The sequence below is a fragment of the Hippocampus comes genome, unplaced genomic scaffold (genome assembly GCF_001891065.2).
Source record: "Hippocampus comes isolate QL1 unplaced genomic scaffold, H_comes_QL1_v1.1 scaffold144, whole genome shotgun sequence".
Classification (NCBI taxonomy): Eukaryota; Metazoa; Chordata; class Actinopteri; order Syngnathiformes; family Syngnathidae; genus Hippocampus; species Hippocampus comes.
In genome coordinates this window covers 384020-404067 of record NW_017805782.1, presented here as the reverse complement: position 1 = coordinate 404067, position 20048 = coordinate 384020, and the positions used below count along the sequence as shown (strand labels likewise).

At 52.0% G+C, this 20048-nt stretch overlaps 2 protein-coding genes and 1 long non-coding RNA gene across 4 annotated transcripts; 1 reads left to right on the top strand and 2 right to left on the bottom strand.

Moving 5' to 3' along the window:
• Positions 1 to 8: 8 nt before the first annotated feature.
• LOC109524843 (uncharacterized) lies at positions 9 to 11387 on the top strand. Of its 2 annotated transcripts, XR_002170024.1 has the most exons (5): positions 9 to 31; positions 440 to 549; positions 4672 to 4797; positions 9057 to 9330; positions 10772 to 11387. It is a non-coding gene; the product is annotated as an uncharacterized LOC109524843 (long non-coding RNA). The 2 variants fall into 2 exon arrangements; XR_002170023.1 differs by lacking the exons at positions 9 to 31; positions 440 to 549 and having other exon boundaries at positions 4486 to 4797.
• jdp2b (Jun dimerization protein 2b) lies at positions 3194 to 8125 on the bottom strand. Its single transcript, XM_019884953.1, has 4 exons — positions 8043 to 8125; positions 3912 to 4139; positions 3486 to 3590; positions 3194 to 3412 (listed from the first exon to the last, which is right to left on the bottom strand). The coding sequence occupies exons 2-4, from the start codon at positions 4104 to 4106 to the stop codon at positions 3221 to 3223; spliced, it is 492 nt and encodes a 163-aa protein (XP_019740512.1). The 5' UTR covers positions 4107 to 4139; positions 8043 to 8125; the 3' UTR covers positions 3194 to 3220.
• A 1598-nt stretch (positions 11388 to 12985) lies between the features above and the next one.
• LOC109524839 (proto-oncogene c-Fos-like) lies at positions 12986 to 16011 on the bottom strand. The gene is made up of 4 exons (XM_019884952.1): positions 15933 to 16011; positions 15646 to 15811; positions 14810 to 14917; positions 12986 to 14708 (listed from the first exon to the last, which is right to left on the bottom strand). The coding sequence occupies exons 2-4, from the start codon at positions 15739 to 15741 to the stop codon at positions 14133 to 14135; spliced, it is 780 nt and encodes a 259-aa protein (XP_019740511.1). The 5' UTR covers positions 15742 to 15811; positions 15933 to 16011; the 3' UTR covers positions 12986 to 14132.
• Between the last annotated feature and the right edge of the window lie 4037 nt (positions 16012 to 20048).

Sequence of the window (20048 nt, the reverse complement as noted above, 5' to 3'; positions counted from 1 at the left end):
CGGGGCCCCCAAACTCTCGCCACCTGACCGGGTAAGTCGCTTCAAACGAGCACGCGGTTTTTGTATGAGCGACGCGGTCCTTTCTTGCGCTCTTTTCGATCGCGTTTCGGTCGGCGAAAGCAAAGCTAGCTGGCCGCTCGCCATTTCGAGGTCGACGGCGACGTTGCCCCAAATCAAACCGGAGCGTTCTTCTCCTCAGTTTTGCGCTTTTCGAAACAAGCCGTCGAGACGAGACTGGATTTCCGATAAATACGCAAAGCACCCAACGACTGCACCGTGTCCATAAGTTCCTTTTCTGAAATGACATCTTACTCATTTCCTGCCGTTTAAACCCGGAGCGGAGCCGTCGCGTTGGTGGCCGTCGACCCTGCCCGTAGCCTCGGATTGCTTTTCCAATATTCCTCGTTCTGAGTAGCGAAATGCCCTTTCTGTTTTTCAGATTCACATTCAGCTGGTCTGCCAGATGGTCCGGACCCGCCGCTGTTCTTTGGAGTTTTGTTCTGATGTTCATCAACAAACCCGTCCCGTGGGAGGACTCATCAAAGCCAGGTAAGGTCACTTCCAAATGGTCAATTCCGTACTCTGACACTCAAACTTTTGGCGAGAGTCAACGGGGAAAGAGCTGTGCACCCCAGACCGGAAATGCGGTGTTGTGTTGACGAGCCACGGCCGACAGTTTCTCTCAGGTTCGTTCTCAGAATTGCGTGAGCGGCCCTAAACGGCCCAGCGGCCCCGGGTTGGCCAACCCTCTTGTTGGCTGTCACAGCATGTTTCATCTCGTGCCAAATCCTCCCCTGCGTAAATGCATCCGGAGTCTTCAAAGCGAATATTAGCCAGACGGCTCTTGAAAAGACCCAAATAATTAGGGGTTGTTTTTTTGGGGGGGGGGCAAGTCTTGAGGGTTGCTTGTTCCTTTCTGCCACTGCGCAAACACGGCCCTCGAGTGCATGCAGCTGCGAGTGAACACCTCTCCAGTATTTTGCGTTTACTTTATTAATCACGGGGATATGATTGCGGGGTGACACTGAGACTCCAACGTACGTCTTTGTTTCTGTGCCAGCGCCGACCCAAAGGTCCGAGGTAGCCAAAAAACACGGAATCCATTAAGGTGGAAACAAACGAGGAGGGATGTGAGATTAGCATGAGAATATGGCCGCCTGAATGCACAAAACAATGGCCCGGACTGGCTTTGAATTGAATTGTTTATTTGCAGAAGCGCTCAAGATGCCCATTAGCGTTGCGGAGATGCGGTTAATTGGCAGCGTACGCCAGTGGGAGCATCGAAATCGGAAGGGTTCTCGGACGTGTTTTTTGCCGCTTCTTGAAATGGCGGTAAGAAGACGTCTTTTGTGTTGCTTCGCCGGACGAGACGGGCCCTTTGCAAACTCTTCGCTTTCATTCATCCACATCAGAGACGTCGTTTGGCAAAATGATCCCCCCCCGCCCTCCTGTCTTTTGATTCATTGACACAATGGCGTTCATGTTCGTCGAAGCAAGGGCTGCTTCATAGCCCCCGAAAGTGTTTGGTGCGGACTCTTGCTTTTCAGCTCAAAACAAAGTGGCACTGTCCCAAATTGGCAAGACGGACAGATGACAAGTGTGGAAAGCGAGCGATTGATGTGGCCGCAGACTGTGAGATTTGGTCCGTGTCGCTCTCGTTGATAAAAAAGGCCGCGATGGTCCTCGGCCATTCGAAGAAGCGCAAGCAAGGGGCGACCGTCTCTTCTCGTTGGCTGGCGGCCATTTTCCAAGCCGGCATTCGGACCGATCTTGTGTGCGGTGACGGCCTCGGAGCCAAACGTTCTTTGAGGAGAGAGAGTCGACTCTCTTCCTTTACGGAGTGCGAGGCGCCTTCAAGTGTCCAGCTTCTAACGTGTTGGCGTTTCTCTTTGTCATAAAGTCACAAACAAAGATTGGCTCTTTACTCGGAAACCGTGCAGATCTCGAATCCAAAGCGACGCGACGCCCACCGCCAGACCTGAATTTGACAGACAAGCTGGACAAGACCCTCTTCATTGTCTACCCGTCGAAAAAAAACGTTCCAAAGAAGAAAAAATAAGTTTGTTGAAGTTGCTCGTGCTCCCCACGAGACCCACGATGGAGGCTGATTGCAAATCAGAATCGCACTTAATGTCCGCGTTGCGCTGATATCACTTGTGACAAAGCCCGTCGAACCCCCCCCCCCCTTCCCTTCCCGCGCTTGTTTTCTCGACGTTATTTTGGGGGTGGAAAAGCCAAGAAGACGAGGGCTCTTGATGGCGGTTCACAAAGTGTCCGGCAGATGGCGCAACGCACCGTCCATCTCACTATTGGGAAGCAATGCAGCCCAAAGTGCCCCCCCCCTTCAATAGACTCCATAGCCCAAATCAGCTCTTCTCTCTCCCCCTTTGCCTTTTTTTTTTTTCCCCTACCAATGAGTGATTGTTTCTGTAACTGGCGCTATTTCCAATTAGTTCATAGAGGTACAAAAAAAAATGGAGACACACTGACTCCTGTTGTTCGAAAATAGACTTTAATCTACTCGGGGTAACAGTCATACATGGGCAGATACATGTCCAGACATTGAAATACTGCTCAGCTGAGACAAAGCAAACCAAACGTAACACTTGTTTTCACGGCGCAACATGACGACAGACACGCTGTCGTTTTGAAGGATCACATCAAGCGATCGACGGCCATTTAACCGTAAAATGTGTTACAAAGCGGTAGAAAAACGAGTACAAGAAATGACAAAGACGGCTGTAAACGCGATTTATTTTAGCCTTATGTGCTATTTCATGACGCCAGCGTCACCACGAGTCGGATCAACCGGTAACTGTCGTCATTTGTGGGCGGCAGATGAGAGTCGCACCCCCCCCCCACCCCTCAAAAAAAAAAAAAAATGTGGTGGCGTACTCGCACTGAGTATAGTGTGCCAAAAGTCGACAGCTGTATATTGGGCAAGCACACGAAGGAAAAGCGTTGAGCGGGCACGGCGGTGAGCTGGGTGTCCGCTGGTCCCTTTTTTGTGTGGGTCTGTGCGTTTTCCTTTTGTATGCCGACCTGGTCAATTGGTGACGGGGGGGGGCTTTCCGGTCTCGGACAGAGGCAGCTCGTGTTAGCGGGGCCCACCCGGCGGACGGGCGCAGCCGCAGAGTCCCCGCGAGGGTCCGGCTCGGAGCTCAAGAAAAGTGAAAGTGGCGCGCGTCGAGGGAGGGGGGGGCACTCGGCGGCGGCGGCTTCACTCGCCGTGGGCGGACAGCCGCTCCAGCAGGGGGTCGTCCTCGCCCTCGGGGGTTTTGACGCTGTCGGTCCTCACGATGCAGGTGGGCCGGTGGAGGTTGAGCATCACCATCAGCTGCTGCCGCTCCAGGCGCAGCTCCTCGATCTGGGCCTTCAGATCCGAGTTGACCATCTCCAGACGCTCCGACTCCTTGAGGGGAAAAAACGCAAAGGGTCGGCGGGTGCTCACGTGATCTTTGGGCCGCGCCGCGTCACCAACTCACCCTCTGAAGGAAGTCCGTTCGTTCCTTCTTCTTGTTTCGGCATCGCGCCGCCGCTACTTTGTTTTTCTCTCGCCTTCGTTTCCTCCTCTCTTCGTCTTCGTCCATCTGCAAACAAGCCGAGCTTCAGCTTTGAACGTGTGACTTCAGACCGTTGCGACGTCCCCACGCCCGCCATTTCGCATTGTGGGGTGAAGTAGAACATGCCGGGGGATGTAGTTTACGTCGAAGGTGTTGGACGGACAGCGCTTGGTTCCAGCGGCACTTAGACGTGCTCTCAAAATCAAGCTCGACTCGCCATTTGTACCGTTTTCATTTTTGCCTTGGAGCTTCTGCTAGCGCAAGCCTTTTTCTGTCTCGGCTTATGCAAGCAACCTCATCGCGATCGTCGTCGGTGCGGCTTCCCCTTTTTTTGTCTTCCCCCTTTACCTCCGTCTTGATGCTCAGCGGCCTCTTTCCCAGCCTGCCGAGGAAGTGCAGCGGCGAGAACATGGCGCCCAGCTGGTGAAAGTCGGCCAGCTTCAGCTGGTCGGTGAGCGTGGTGGCCGAGATGCGCGCCGGCGGGCCCAGGCAGGGCAGGGAGCCCGCCGCCAGCGAAGGGTCCGGTATCTGTCCCGGCATCATGTCCGACCCGGCCCCTCCCCGCCGCCGCCGCCGCTGTTGGAAAAAGAGACGGGACGTGTTTTTGGGGGGGTGCGTATCCCAGCAAAGTCATTTCTCACGATCGCCGGCGATGTTGCGGTTCCCGACGTCAGCGTCTCCTGACATTAGGAGATAAGGAACCCCCCCGACTGCGTATCCTGTCTCAGGTGACTTCTGGAACGGTGGCCAGTCAATTGCAATTTGCCTATCGAGAGACGAGCATTCACGTTGTCCCTGACTGGAAACTGAACCGTTGATGTCACATTTGGGGAGCTGTGGGGGGGGGGATAGTGCCCAGCCAAGTGTGTCAAGAGCTTTCCAGCCGTCAGACAACAAAACATGGGGACAACTCTCATGTGGACTGAATGGGTGAATCGAATAACTTTGAAAACGGAATCCCGCAGCTTTGGACCCATGTTAGTAGCGCAGACCCCCGCTCGCCACCCTGCGTTTGATTGCAGCAGCAATGCCGCATTCCCCAAAGAGGCCTCGTTGCCAATGATATTCCCCCATTGTCCCCCCCCCCCCTTTGCTTTTTTGGCAACAGCTTCCGTGCCCGGACAGGTTGGACGGGAGCCGAACAAACAAAGCCCCTCTCAGACGGAAGAAACAAAGATCACGATTGTGCAACGCTCTCAAACAGCTGACTGTGCTGACAAGTCGAGGATGGCTGGTAAAGTTGTGCCGTTTTTTTTTTTTCTTCTTCTTCCCCTGCCGCACTGTAAGGCTTGATACATAGAGGAAGGTTGTGTAACTCAATTCTTATGTCCTCCGCCCCCGCATATCGACTGCTCAAGTCTTTTTTACAGTTGGGCTGGAAAGAGAAGGAATTGATTCTTGACTCGCAAGCAGTGACAAAAAAGATGGGCCGTCTTGAAACGCGAGCCAGCGACATGACATCTTTTCACTTGAGACGTTTCGCATTGTTCGGAGACACGCCGGCAAGCTCCCCCGCCGCGTTTCTTCTGACCTCTTCTTGCAGCGCTTTTGGGTGAGAGACTGACTGATTCGCTCCAAGGACAAGTTAGGGTGCGGAGCCAGTGTCAAATGAGGCATTTTATGATTTCATACCTCCCCTCCCCTCTTTTTTTTGGGCGGGGGCTGGGGTGGGGGGCGACTTCTCCCTCTCGCCCACTTGGTGTATAACTCCCATTTACACGGCGCTTGGCAGCCGCCTGTTGTTTTTGCTGGAGAGGAAAAGAACAAGACAGCTCTGGTTAAGATCTTTCTTCGACAAAATTGCCTCTCGGCGAAACTCCTGCGAGGGACGTCGTAATGGTCGCTGCCAAGGACTTTGCATTTTGCGCCGAGGCTGACCCGACCGACCCGGATGCTCGCAAACGCAGAAGAAAGAAGGGCCGGATGAATGAAGCCGTCCACCGTCACGACGTCCAAGTTCATTTTTGAGCTTTAGGAACATTATTTCAAGCTCAAAAAAAAAAAAAAAACCCCATCTAGGTGAAAATCGTGGCCACGAAGCGGAGCAATCACCCCCAAACAAATCTAGCCGCCAAAACCTTCAAGTCCCTGTTAAGCTGAAAGCAAAATGTCTTGTGAATTGGACACGCCACACGGGAATGTCATTCACCCTGTGGAATTCAAATGCGAATCTCAAAATTGTGAAAAATCATGCCTGAAACCACAGCCACTTAACTGTCAATCCGATACCGCGACAGTACTGCGAGCTTGAAGTCCAACCTTTTTCCTTCTGCCTGCACCGAACTGGGTTTGGCTGGCCAAAATCCCATCAGCTCAAAGCCTGGGTGGGCTGCCGTGTATCCTCCCTCAGCTTTCCTCCCTTGTCTGATGCTGTCAAGTTGGACGAGTTGAAAGAAAAATGAAAAAAAATCCCGCGTAGCCGCTGATGCAATGAGGCGCACTCGAGCGGCTCTACGCCGGCAGACGATCCAAAGGGAAGATGAGCTCAAGTCCTTGGATAGTTGGGGCAGGGGCCACTCTTGCCCAACTGCAAAGTTCCCTGGGCCCCGTTTGTCATTTGAGACAAGTACCACTGACGATCCCCCCCCTTGTAAATCAGAAGACATTGGTTAACCAGCATACCGGAGAGTTAGCATGTTCAACCGGCGAGGTTCCGCTGGAAGATGGAAAGTGTTGCCAGAAAGCAGCATGATGATGCAATTGTGAGCCATCGGCATATTTTTTGCCTGTGTTTGGAAATAGAAGACATGCATGGGAGGATTCTCTCATGTGGAAACGCTGACGTTTTTCCATCCGACACAAATACCCAAGCGGCTGAAGGCCAAACGCATGGAAACTTGCACGATGCTGTTTACAAATAGCGCCTTTTTTTTTTAGGCCACTTTGCCGATGAGGAGTCAGGCAAATGACGGCTGCCGATGACCAGAAGTGACTCATTCAAATGTCGTAAAAGAGGGGACGTGATGGCCACACGTGCCTTTTGGCCGCACGATGGCCTCAAACAAAGATGCGTACGCAGGCTGGTGGCAGGCGGGCGGTCTGACTCGGAGGACAAGGCAAGAAGAGATGTGGCGAAATGTACGAGCCCCGCTCAATGTCGTTTCTGGCCCCGACCCAAAAGCAATCTCGCTTCACGCCAGCCGCGGCGAGCTGGACTCGCTCGCTCGCTCCCGCGCACGCACACTGCGCCCTGTGTCTGTTGGAAATGCGCTGGCCAAACCCGGGCCGGCTTTCGGCTTGCTCCATTTCCTGAGAACAATTAGCAGGGCTGTGGAATTCCTTCCCGGGAGCCGGCGAGACGAGCGGCGGGCGGGCCCCCTTACGATCCGCATCCCCCTACAGCCACGCTCAATGAGAGGCGTCCAGATGAGGGGCTGCGAGGGGGCTCAAAGGCCTCGCATTACTTTTCCATCTTTTTAGGGGGGTGGGCCAAATGAAGTGTCCTGAAACCATCGGGACAACGATGGACTGTTGGTCACTCAATGCCAACCAAAGGTCGGCTTGACCTGGAGTCCGAGTTGCATTTTTACCTTTTACGGGAGCACGCAAACCCGCTTCCGAAATGGAGCGAGCCACTCCTTTAGCCAGCGCCCAAGTTAAAAAGAAAGCCCCCCAAAACATCTCATTTCGAACCGGTGCGAAGGCCGCCCAGCAGCCTCTCGCTTGGATGAACTGTGCTGTGGAGGGGCGAACGAGTCCAACGACACAGGACGGACGTTCCCGCCGCCCGCTGAGGCAATGGCCGTCACTTGCAAGCCGTCTCATACTTTGTCCTGTTTCGTCATCCGTCCAGCAGACTCTTGCTCTGATGATGGCCTCCTTTGCCCCATTTGCTCTTGTGCCAATCATATATCTATGCAGAAAAACTACCCCCCCCCCACGAACTGCGCATCGCTTCACAGAACACGTGGAAAGGTTTACGGGGCCGACAATGGCAGACGGATAATGTGATACCGTCAGCAGTGCATATGGGGGCCCCCCCCCCCCTTTTTCTCTCAACAGTCCCGCTAGTATGACTGAGCTCGCTGTTGCATAGTTGGCTGGCTCGCCTGCAATGCGTCTGCAGTGCGGTGCAGCCCGGCAATTCCACGGCTCCCCACAGACACACCGGAAGGCATTTCTCCTTAAAATAAACCACTCGCACCCACGTCCGGCTTCTCGGCATCGTCAACCCCGAGCCGCCTGCGTGTTGGCGGCGTCGAAGGATGTGCCGGCGCTTTGCATTTTTCATGAAATCAAAGTGCAGCAGTTGGAGAGTCGTGCCAGTGACAAACTTGGCAAAGACTTGCTGCCCGCCATCGAGACGGCGCTTCCCATTCCGTGATCGGGCTCAACTTTTCGGGGCCTCGGAAGGCGGACCACTCGCCCCCGACGGCGTTGGGTTGATTTCGACAAATCGTTCTTCCGTCCCTAATTTCAAGTAGCCCGTCGTGATGGCGACGAGTGTCAGCAACCATGGAAAACTTTGTGGAGACTTACTCAGAGAGAACTTCTTCCGTCAATGGTGCAACTTGTGTCGGCACCCTGTGGAGAAGAAATAGGAGGGCTCGTTAGCGTTCCGATTCCATGCGGCTCCTCGCCAGAGTTTTCTCACTTGAGTGTCGGTGTCGAGCCCATCAAACGGTATCGTGCCCCGGTCGAATATTTGAAAGCTCGGCCGTCGGATGGCGACTCTCTCTCTCTCTCTCTCTCTCTCTCTCTCTCTCTCTCTCTCTCTCTCTCTCTCTCTCTCGATGAGCGCCGCGTTTGGTTCGGATGCCGCTCGCAAACGCCGAACGGCTTCACGCGAATCCCGTCCCGAATAAAAATGCGGTTTTTACTCGACTGAATACTTGCAAACCATGCCGGGGCACGTGCATTCACTGCGGGTCAAACATGAGCGATTTACAAAAGGGGGGCGGGGGGGCGTGGAGGGAGACGCGACTCTCAAACGTCAAGCGCCCGAATGAACGCGACTCGGATGGACGGACGACCCGGCCGGACGCGAGGTTCCACTTGCCTCGAGAGCTCGCGACGTGTGAGCACTTTGAAAAGGCGTGCAAAGTGAGCGCAGTCCGTCTCGGCTTCGCGTGGAACTTGGCTCGCCGTGGTCCTGCGACGCGTCGGCGTTACATAAGTGTCTTCGCGAGCGGGATAGCCCCCCGCGCATCCGGAGAGAAACGCGGTTCGGTACGTTCAAAAAAAACCCAAATCCAAATGAAAAGTGGTCGTGTTTTTTTTTTTCAAGGTATCCTCGTGACACTCGTAACGAGCGTGTAAGGCTGCAAAGTTTCCAAGTCGTCGAACATGCAGTCGAGACGAGGGCACATGGCCGAATAGCGGCTGTGCTTCGCGAGCTCAACAAAATCATGTCCGTCGTGTACCTCCCCTCCACAAACCTACATGGTGATCACGACACAAACACCCCCACCCCCTCCGAATCCAATTGAGCACATCTGGGACATCATGTCTCGCCCCATCCACCAACGCCACATTGCACCACAAACTGTCCAGGAGTCGGCGGCGGGTGCGGGGACTAGCCCGAGTGGTTGCATCAGCCCGCTTAAGTAGTGGGCCAGGTCTGGGAGAGCTCCGGAATGCGGAAGTGGCCGAGCCAGACGTCAGCGTGCTCGAGAATCATGACGGAGGGGCGGGGCTGCGTTCGGCCGGCCCCCCTCCCTCCCCCCGCCCCCTAGCAACCGAAAACATACACAAGCCCGGAGGGAAACTTTCGACGCGGGGACCTCGGTGCGCGTGCGCGCTCCGCTGCTGCTGTTGACCAGAGACGGTACATAGAAACACGTTCACACGTAGCGCACGTCGCGCACGCGCCCCCCGACGCAAACGCAACAAAAAACGACAGGAGCGCATCATACTTAGCCTGGCCAGAAGGTGCCCCTCCGGGAAGTACGGCAGCGAAGAGATCGCTTCCTTTGTGTTTGTTGGATACGGAGCACCTTTGGCGTTCAGGACGGGAGACAAAAGTGGAACGTTGCAGTCAGTCTTTGGTGGCTTTCGCATCTCCATGAAACAAAAGCTGCTGCTCACGTTCATCTTTTGATCTGAAACCCAATGTCCAATGTCAAAAACAAAGGAATTGAACTTGCCGTTCCATTACTTTTGGACGGGACTGTGGAGAAAGAAAGAAAGAGAGAGAGAGAGAGATTCTGTCCATAACAAGTGCGCGTGCATGCACGCATGCGCACGCGTGGCCGAGAGCATGAAACGGCGATCTGAGAAGTGTCGATTTTGACTTGCGCTTGGTTTTAAATGCGCTTTGCTTTCCCCTTGTCAGCGGAGTCCCTCGGTCCAGCAAATTGGTGGCGCCCCATTCATTGACTGGGACGATGATCTGGCATGTTATTGCAGCTGGCCCCCGCCAACGCCGATGCTGTCAATCTCACAAGCGCATTTTGCACTTGAGGCAAAAGCGCCATTCTTTATTTGTCTTTGAAACTCTCCTTGACTCGGATTTTGCTTGAGTCGCAATTCCACGTCGTTTGAGAGAGAAACCTCAAATTGCGCGCAGCCGAGCTCCCGTTAGCTTCACCGGGGTTAAGAGCGCTTCGAGAAAGTTCCGGAAAACTCCCAAGACCGCCACTTTGGCCTCTCTGCTCTCCTCTTAAGCGTTGACGATCGGTGGCAAAATATCACTGCGCTCCGAAAGAGGACCTACAGAACGAGGCACTCTTTTCTTAACCCCCCCAAAAAAATCCTCCGCTCTGTTCCCTTTTTTTAGCTTCTGATTTGGCTCTGCTGTGATTTATGTCTCGCATGTGTGGGGGAGGGGGTCGTCTGTGTGCGTCACAGTCGATCCAAACATAGACATGGAACACATTTCAGAGGTGGCAATAAAGCAGAAGTGATCGTAAAACAGGCGCCGCGCTGTATGTTGGGGAGGACAAGATGGTGACAGGTACGCCTTTTGGGTGCACTCGGGATGTCACTTCGACGCATGACAAAAACAACGCTGCCAAATTTGGATGGGAAAAAAAAAACGGGGATATAAAGTCGGCCTTCAAAATCCGTCAAATCAAGCCATCGTCTTTACGTGTGAATGCTGCGATACTTCAGGAAAAGGCCGATCTGCTGCTATCGGATTGAAAGAAAACGTGCTTTCAAATATCCTTCTTATTTCAGTGGCCTTTGATGAAGATGTCCTTTTTTTTTTTTTTTTTTGGTTCAATTTCTGCACAAGCTTCCGTAACATGTTTCTGTGCGTTTTCCAGCCGGCGTTTGCTTCCTCCCCTTCCCAGAAAGAAGCGTCCTTGGGGTGAGCGCGGGCCTCCGAGCGGCTCAGCGGTGTTTGCCGATGACGCTGCTTTGCAACGTGTCTTGTGCAGAAGGGCCCGTTCTCACCTCTCTGGGGAAATCCCCCCGCCAGCCAGACACCATCCTGTCCCGTCCCGTCCCGTCCCGTTCCGTCCTGACTCATTCCTCATTCTTCCCCACGCCGCCGACTTTTGCAGACACAACAAGGCGAGCGACGCGTTTGAATTTCTTCCCTTCCTTCTTGTTGTTCTCCTTTCAGAATCATCTCAGACGAAAGCGCGTTGACGCTGCCGTTTGCACATTTGGAAATGTTTCCATATTTCATAAGAGCCCGCTAATAGGAAGTTGGCAGAGCCGTCTCGATTGACTGAGCGACCGAGATGCTCGCCATTCTGACAATTGCAGCGTGCGTGCCGACCGGATCCCGCGGAAATGTTTCTGTCCAAAAGCACGGGGATTTTCAGCCGCGAGGATGCTTTTGAGGTCAAAAAAAAAAAAGCCCAAACTAAGCGTGTCCCGTGTCCGTTGACGGCTGGCGGAATTGTCCGATTATGGCCTCGTTGGTTGAAGGAATCGTCTCCGTCCCCTTGTCGCAGGTCTCACATTTGCTGCGGTTCGTCACGAAGTCATCACGGTGCCCGAATCGAACCCTGCACCTCTGCACTGCGAGGCCGACATGCTCACCGGTCGCGCGACGTGCCGCCCCAGCTTTATTTCGTGTTATTCAAATGGGGTGGCAGGTCGATGCCGACTCCCACTTCACATGAGTTTTTAAATGTGGTGATGGAACACAGTCACATCGGCTAGTTGTGAGAACAAGGGTGTGTAGACTTTTCCTATGCACTGCAATTACATGCCGACCTCTCTACCTGAGTACTATCGAAACAAATCGCCAGTGTGTCTTTGTGTCATGTTGTGAGGTTTGCGGCTTCAGCGACCGGGCGATGTTTTGCCGCCGCGATGCCAGCAGAGGTGAGAAACGCCTCGCGAGTGGCCTGAAAAAAAAGAAGAAGAGGAAGAAGAAGAAGAAGGAAAAAACAGGTACATGGAGCGCAGATAACAAGTGAGTCAGACGACTTCAACGCCCACCAACTCTTTCCACGATCGCGGCTAAACATGGCAAACGAGAACCGGTCGATCGTAAAACGAGACGTGTACACTGACCGGCCATAACATTAGGGACACCTGCGCAATGCCACAGACGTGTTCATCGTTGGCGACAAAGCATTCACACTCTGGACTCGAGTAGAACGACACATGCTTCTGTTGAAAAAAATGATGTTAAACTTGTTTGTACTCATCTGATAGTGGAATTTAGTTTGGGTCCACATGACAAACTAATGTTGTGGCCGGCGAGTGTCGTGAGCACGCGGCTGGCCGCGAAGGGTGTAGCGCCCCCTGATGTGTCTCAAATCTACTGCGTTGACTTCCTCGCCTCAACTGTGCGTCGACGCACGAACGAGTGAGGTCTCTTCGTCGCACAGTGACCTTGAACGCACCATTTCCTGCCGCGTGGTGGCCCCCATATATTCATTCGACTCGTTCTTTCTTCGCGGACATCTCGTGATAGAGCACGACAAGTTGTGACGGGAAATGACATTTGAAATGCTCGCGGTTGTTTGTTGTTAACGTTCGCTTGAAAAGAAAAAAAGAGGGGGGGAACCCTCCCTCTTTTCCCCCCGGCGGCGACGACGCGGCCGTCGCCATAGAAACAAAACAGCTCCAGCCTTCCGTGAGCCTCACCGCTCCGAATTTGGTCAACGGAAGTGACGCGGCGCGGTGCGACGCGTCGCCGAGCTCGTTGTCAGCGAATCAAGCGCCCGCCCACTCGTTTCTTTGCTTCTCCAAATCGGATTTGCGGAGATTTCTCGTTCGGAATAGGAATCAAACGGCAAGTGTTTTATTTGGCACCTTTTTTGCTCCAATTCATTTTGTATTCCTGTCTCCCCGTAAACGTTAGTTAGTTGGGTTACGATCCATTTTACACTTTTAACTTAATGTTTAACCATGTTTTGTGTGTGTGTTAAATAGTTAGCCCAGAAATGTTTATTACCGTACATTAATTCGAAGTGATACAATAAAAAGTGAGAATTGGCAATTTTATTTTTTATTAAAATAAACTATTTGATAGAGTTAACATACATGTACACATTTGAACTGTTTTTTTTTTCAACCTCACCCGCAGCTGACCGATTGTACAATAAAATACACATTATAACTAGACAAGATATAAAATGCATATATGATTCTGTGACATGTATTATGTTGACATATAACCATTTTTTGTGATTTTTTTTTTTTTTGTCCGCGAATGACCCATTCCAATATAGTCTGTAAAAATGTTTTCTTAAATACCCCCCCACTCAAACAAAGTGAATAATGTATGATTTAAGATGACCAACACCTTCTTTGTTTGCCACATCTACAAATGGGTCTGAAATGTATTCCTTATGTGTTGTAAATACTAATCCCCATCGATCAATGCCACCGACATAGTGACAGGAAGAACAATTAAATGTTTCCATTTCACTTTTTATTTCTTGTCCCTTGCATCCGATTGTTTTTTGTACGTTCAAAAATAAAAACGGTGATCAAATAGAGATGGCGCCGCATTCCCAAAGGAACGGCAGACAACACGCTTGGATACGCACCTCTCCCATAAAATGCTGCACATCAGTCACCCTGCAATGTTTTCGTATTTGTTTTCCATCACAGGTTCGTCCACGGCAATTTTACACCTCGAGATGAGTACCGTTAAGAGAGACGGCGCACCTGTTAGAAGTCATTTGCATGCATGTTTTTTGTTCGTTTGGAAGCTTTCGTTTTGGAGAACCGCACGACCAGAATGGAAGAAAGAATTCAGCCCTGTCACATTGATTCACATTTTGGAAATGGACACAACAGCAAAACAGACGCTACAAAAGAAACGAAGGTGCGGTGAACCCCCCTCCGATGTCACACTTGAACTTTTTGAGTTTTTAAAAGAGAGATTTCAAATGTACTATAGATTGGAGAGTATATATCGGACATTTATTTTTTTCTTTCGTATTGTTCTGTCCCCACATCGTTTGCACACAAGTGACCGCTGGAGAGCAAATCTTTTGAACGCTCAAGTTTTCTGAGAAGTGTCGTAAAGCGGCACGATGTCGCCTCCAGATTGAAAGTCTGGATGTTTTTTCAGGCCGGAACAAGAGAAAGTCGTGCGGTTTAGCGACATTGGGCTCAGCCCGTTTGATTGCAACCGGCTCACCGATGCTCGGTGCGCGATGCGCGGACACACCGACCACGCTCTTTGTTTGTTTGTTTGTTTTGTTTGCTTCACAACGCCAGAAGGGTCGGCGAGTTGAGATTGTCTTCAAAGCCGCCCTCCGGCGCCAAGGCGTCCATTTCGGCCAAGTTGAAGGAGAAGACGCCGAGGCGGTGGTTGCCGCCGTACGAGGGAGCGGGAGACGCGCCGAGACATTCCAGGTCGTCTGCGACCGACTTGTACAAGGTTTCCCAGTCGGGCAGGCACAGAGACCCTCTCAGGTCGGCGATGTCGGGGACGAACGCCCCGGCCGCCGCCTGCCCCTCCTCGGACGTCACCCCCTCCATCTCCAGGCTGGGGACCAGATCGTCCAAGTCGTCCTTCAGCTCTTGCAGGCTCTCCTCTTGGTCGTCTTGCACGCTGGCGGACAGGAGGAGGTCGGAGTTGCCGAAGATGGCCGCGGCCGGGACGCCGGCGCCTTCGGGTGACGCCGCGGCGATGTCCTCCTCGTCCGCGTCCGCCTTCGACTTCAGCTTACAGGAGGAGCCGTGCGAGGACAACACCTGCTCCAGTCGCTCCTTCTCCTTCAGGAGCTCGTCTATCTCCGACTGGAGGATCGACTTCTCGTCTTCCAGTTGGTCAGTTTCCTAATGGAGAGAGACACCCCACACCCCCAAAAAAAAAAAACAAATAGGCATTGCTCATGTGCTCATCTCAACCGCACACTTTTCTTCCGGTTCTCACATACAGCTTGCAGGGTGTCGATCAGCTCCCTCCGCCTGTTGCGGCATTTTGCCGCAGCGATTTTGTTCCGCTCCCGGCGAATCCTCCTCCTCTCGTCCTCTTCTTTGGAAGGCTGCAGATGAAAAAAAAAGGCACAAAAAGTGAGACGCTTCAGCTGAAATGTCATGCGGGGGGGGGGGGGGGGTTCAAAAGTCAAAACTGCTCAGCAGGTGTGTCAGACTTTACAAAATAATCCTGATAGTGTTCCCCCGCTCTATGGGTGGGAACTTTGGTATTTGTGATTGTGATTATGGCGCTCCAAAAACCTAAGGGCGGGGGGGTGGGGGGCAGGATCAGGATAACACCCTTAATGAAAAGTGTTTTTCAAACAAATGTTTGAACTGTCTCCTGTTAAGCCGCAAATGCAAGCACAGAACGCGAGTGGACATCGCGTACTGGTGCTTGTCAAACCGACTTAATGGCGCACTAGCGCCACCGGCCGATCTCGTCGTCGCACTGCAACGAAATGAGCGTGACTCGGCGGCGGGGCAAATCGGCCTCGCGTCCAAAACCTAGTCGTCGGCCAAGGGAGAGCCCCCCCCCCCCGCGTGTTACCGTCAGGGGTCATTAGGTTGCCCATTTCCGTGATTCCCAGCGAAGGGGATGAGAACGACGGCTCCATTCAGGCCATGCAGTGAATGCCGATGTGGAGGTGCTGCAGACTCGGGACTGGAATGATGCATGCGTGCACCACGTCCATAAAGAAAAAAACAAAACATCCACGCACAAATTTGACATGCAGTATATATGGATGTACATCCCCCTTGCGTATCGTATTTGTGTTTCCTGCCTGGTCTCGACCTTGTCTTGGCGTGCTTTCCTGCAGCCGGGCGTCTTGGCCTTCTTGTTGGAAGGCGTCCGGCCCCCGCTGCCTCTGGGGGGCGAGACGAGGGCCATCGCGCTTCGTCTGCGGCGCGCGCCTCCGATCCGGCGAGACGAGGCGGTCGGACGCCCCGCCGTCCGCAACCTGAGCCCGAAGAAGCGAGGTCGCGGGAGGTGGGGTGCAGACAGACACATAGCGACATTTAACTGGCAGCATCACGAGAGCATGACAAATGTGTGCCTGTGTGCGTTTTTTATTCCTTGACCTGGTCGTCAGCTGCCGGCGAAGGAGGAGGCAGGCTGCAGCCAAGAGTGTCTCCGCCAGGCGATGCTGTGCCGCAGCTGGACGACGACGACGACTCCGAGGAATAATCCGGGTGCGTAATTGCTCGATTGATTGGAATTGTTTTTTTTTTTTCACCGTTCACTACAACTCTCTAAAAATACAAACGTAGCTGCGTCTAAACCAGACCGAGGACTCGGAATCCTGCATCAAAAAAGGCGCCCTTCCATTTGCCAGCTTTGATGAATGGTACGAAGTGCGGCGAGTGGCGAGGGGAAGCCGCCTTTTATAGTCAGCTGCAGTTTTTTATGAATGAAACGTACGGGAGCGAACCAATCGGTGGGGTGGGGAAAAACGCAATGGTGCCGCCGCTCTCCCCCCACAACACACACTTTTTTTTTCGGCGTATCACGTGAATGCACCAATTCAGAATAAATCCAAATGTGTTTTTAAAAAAATACACCCGATGGAACCAGAAGAAGCTTGTCTTTGAGCCCCCCCCCCCCCGTCCTTCGTCACCGCGTGAGAAGGGTGCCCCCTCTCGTCATGAATGAACTACGTCATTTAATGCATGCAGTTTCTGTCTCGCAACGTGAGCCGTGCACCATTTCCCTCCTAATCCGAGAGCAGACCATCACGAATCGGATGAATCCACAGCGGCCACGACAATTGGGTTTTTTGTTCTGTCCGCTTGTGCGATCGTCATTTTTGCACAGCTCGGTTATGCAACGACGCACAGCAAGGTCACGTGCTCATTTTTTTTTTTGATCAAACGTTTTATTTTACCTCGAGGTGCTAAATGAAATCCCTTTCGTGTTATGTTTACTTCTACACGTGTGGGGGGGGGGGGACAAAAGGGACACTTGGCGCCATATATTGAATCGATGAGCAGCAGGCTGCCATTTCGGCCACTACCGCCCTCCGCTGGCGACTCAAATTGATGCCAGACGGCCTTCGGGTTCGCATTGCGAGCCTCACGGCTCACCTGGTCCCACGTGACTCAGACAGTCCTTGGTTCCCTTCCGTCATCCGTCTATGCTTCCTTCTTTCCACCCACCCTTCCTTGTTTCCTTCCACCATTCCTACTTCCTTTCATCCATGTTTGTTTTCCTCTCTCCATCCCTCACGTTCCCTTCCTACCTTCTGAAACAATCCTTCCTCCGTTCCTTTTCCCATCCAATCCTCGTCATCCTTCCTCCCAGACTTCCTTCCCTCCTCCTTTTGCCTTCCTACGGAAAGCGAATGTGAAAAAAAAATGTCCCAGCCTGGACGTGAAAGTGTTCACTCATGTGATGCCGACGGGCTATTTTTAGGTCGCCGATGACATCACGGACCCATTGAAGTTAACTGAACGGGGGCATTAGGAAAAGAAAAGAATCGAAAAGGGGGGCCTCTCATGGGGGGGGGGGCGTGTTGTATTTACTGGCACGGGATTATGTAGTCCGTTTGGGGGAGGGAGGGGGGCAAAATTCACCCCCAGAGAGCAGTCCTTGCTCCAGGCGGCACCAGAGCGTTTGTTGCTTTCGAACTTGAAAATCAAGAGCAAAACCATGGCGCGTCCTCCCGTGACGTGTGCAATGGAAGATGCAATTATGCGAGATCTTGCCAACCAAACGTCCAAAAACAAATACGAGAGGAAGGCACGCTGGCATCGCTTGCCGAGGTGTCCCATTTCACCCTGCACGTTCACGGGCGACAATCCACGCGGAGCTCTCACTCCGCCGTCTTTCTCGAAGCTTCGCCCGTGACGTCACCAAAGGCGAAGCTCTACTCTGCTGTTTTTTTCCGCTCCGGTTGAGTGATGCCTCTTGGTACTACAAACAATCTCAACCGACGCACGAAGCCAACACGTCACTGCCGCGAAAGGGGTGGAGTGTTGCCATGGCGACCGGGAATATTCAACAACAACAAGCAGCGCGGGAAAGAAAACACAAAAAGCCTTCAAGTCAAGCATGTGTTTGCTTCTTTGTTGTAGCCCGGGGCAGACTCGACTTGTTACTGATTTTTTTTTTGGGGGGGGTGGGGGGGGGTTAATATGACAACACAAAATATTCACAATCGACAGACATTGTTCTAGTTGGATCCGTTCCTCTCCTTTTCTGTTTATTTAGTACTGAGGCTCCTCGTGACGCGTTTGAGTGTCTCGAAAAGCACTATGCAAAACAATCTTTTGAAACAAAAACTGGTTCGAATTACTATAAGAATTCTACCTCAAAAAAAAAAACAGGGAACATTTGCATTCTATCGTAGTAACATTCCTATGTTGATGTAATACTGTTATGATGACATTTATTACAATGCATAATCATTGTAATGTGATTATCTCCTTCACACACACACAGCCTACTACTAATAATGAGTAATCAAGAGATACAACGAGTTCAAATGTAACTTTTGTTTAAAAGTTTTAATCTGACGATTTGCATTTGTGATAGAAATATTTCGATCACGTAGCAATACTTTTAAATGAGAAAAAAAGAGATGTTTTTATTGTGCTCACCGGAGGGAAAATTCAAGAATATAAACGAAGCAAATCGAGAATCGAGACGTTCATCTTTTCATCGCCTCATTGTTTTCGTGCCATATCCATTTAGCTGTCTCTGCTCAGACACAACGTAAAGCACTAAGTCTGACCACCGTAAATAAACTCCATACTTGGATATACATCCGCATAGTTCCATCAAGTCCAGCCCAGCCCTTGAGCATAAAAAGTGAACAATCGCTGCACTCATCGAACCTCCACATTTGCGCTGGAAGTGTTGTATCACACTGTGATTGCGCAATTAACGAGGGAGTTCCTAGAACGAGTGGCGCAATGGCATCTCGTCAAACGATCGCGGTCGGTTGCCAAAGCACAATGTCCCGGCTTCGACCTGTCCTCCGCCCGCGCAGGTGAGAAGGGGAGAGGTCAGAGGATTCCCTCTCGCCCTTCTCGGGGAACACCTTTTGTCAAGTGGGGCAGGGCTGCAAAAGTGCACGCACACGCCCACGCCCGCACATGACCATCTTGTTCTGCAAGAAGTGCGACACGCCCGCTCAAGAGGAAGGGACGAGCACCGCCCCGGGGCTCTGGAGCGCGCAAGCCAGACGCATGCAAACGGATGGGCCTGTTTTGCATGTCGGCCTTGGTCGTTCAGTCCCGGCACGTAGAATTCCGTTTGACTCGCGAGACCAAACACCTTTGCCTCAGGTATGGTCCGCTCGCTTTATGCTAACATGTAAGCAAAAACGCCACGCGCAAGCTAAAGATGAGCACCAACGGTCACAATATTCCCAGACACATATTATTTATCCTCTGCGGAAAATCGCGGCTATCAGAGCATCATTCACTATTTTACCAAACATTTCTTCTACATTTGTCGTCGACCACTAATATTTCTTAATACCCTTGCTCCAACGAAATTTTCAAATCAACGAAATGGACTCTTTTGTTTCTTTGAGGTGGGTCCATAACATTAACAGGAAAAAACATCATTAGAAATTCCCGGCCTCGAAAGTATGGGAAACTGTTTTAGGCAAAAATTGACCAAAAGAGGACAAATGGAATGCAAATCAGCAATATCCACGTTTAAAGCTCTTATCTTCAAGCATTTTCCCGTAACCTGTAGCTAGTGGCTAACGTTTGTCTGACCATTGTACGACAATTGTCATGACTCGCTTCAACTAACTAGGTCACTCCGCAGTTGTGGTTCCAAAGGCAACAAAAGAGTGCGCCTTGTTGTCTTGAACGTACTTTTGGTCTTTTGTGCTGAGCATTTGCTTTGATACTTGTGGAGTTTCTTTCCCAACAACAAGCCGAGTGAGTGTTTGTTGTCTTACGTAACGTCACGCCGCCGAGCTCTCGGATTTACCAGCAGAGCCCGCCCCTTTTTACAGGATGCGCCATATTTGGAAAATGACGTCCTGGGGATCCCGGAGCGGAATCTTCCATTCCTTGGAAGCGGGAGGCACATTGGCGGTAAAATGTCGTTTTTCGGGCCCGATTGTCCTTGACATTTCATTTCATCGCGACTCTTTCCAATGTGAAACGTTTTTTTGAGGACGGCGTCGTGTGGTCTGATAACTGTGAACGTTTTCTTGCGGGTTTCTGTCATCCCCC

Bases quoted from the DNA above. Each gene is read 5' to 3' on its own strand.
- LOC109524839 (XM_019884952.1), bottom strand. From the start codon at position 15,741: ATGGCCCTCGTCTCGCCCCCCAGAGGCAGCGGGGGCCGGACGCCTTCC. The intron at 14,918-15,645 runs GTCGAGACCAGG...TTTCATCTGCAG, and splicing joins GGAAAGCACGCCAAGACAAG to CCTTCCAAAGAAGAGGACGA. The intron at 14,709-14,809 runs GTATGTGAGAAC...TCTCTCCATTAG, and splicing joins TGATCGACACCCTGCAAGCT to GAAACTGACCAACTGGAAGA.
- jdp2b (XM_019884953.1), bottom strand. From the start codon at position 4,106: ATGATGCCGGGACAGATACCGGACCCTTCGCTGGCGGCGGGCTCCCTG. The intron at 3,591-3,911 runs GTAAAGGGGGAA...GCTTGTTTGCAG, and splicing joins CGCTGAGCATCAAGACGGAG to ATGGACGAAGACGAAGAGAG. The intron at 3,413-3,485 runs GTGAGTTGGTGA...TTTCCCCTCAAG, and splicing joins GAACGGACTTCCTTCAGAGG to GAGTCGGAGCGTCTGGAGAT.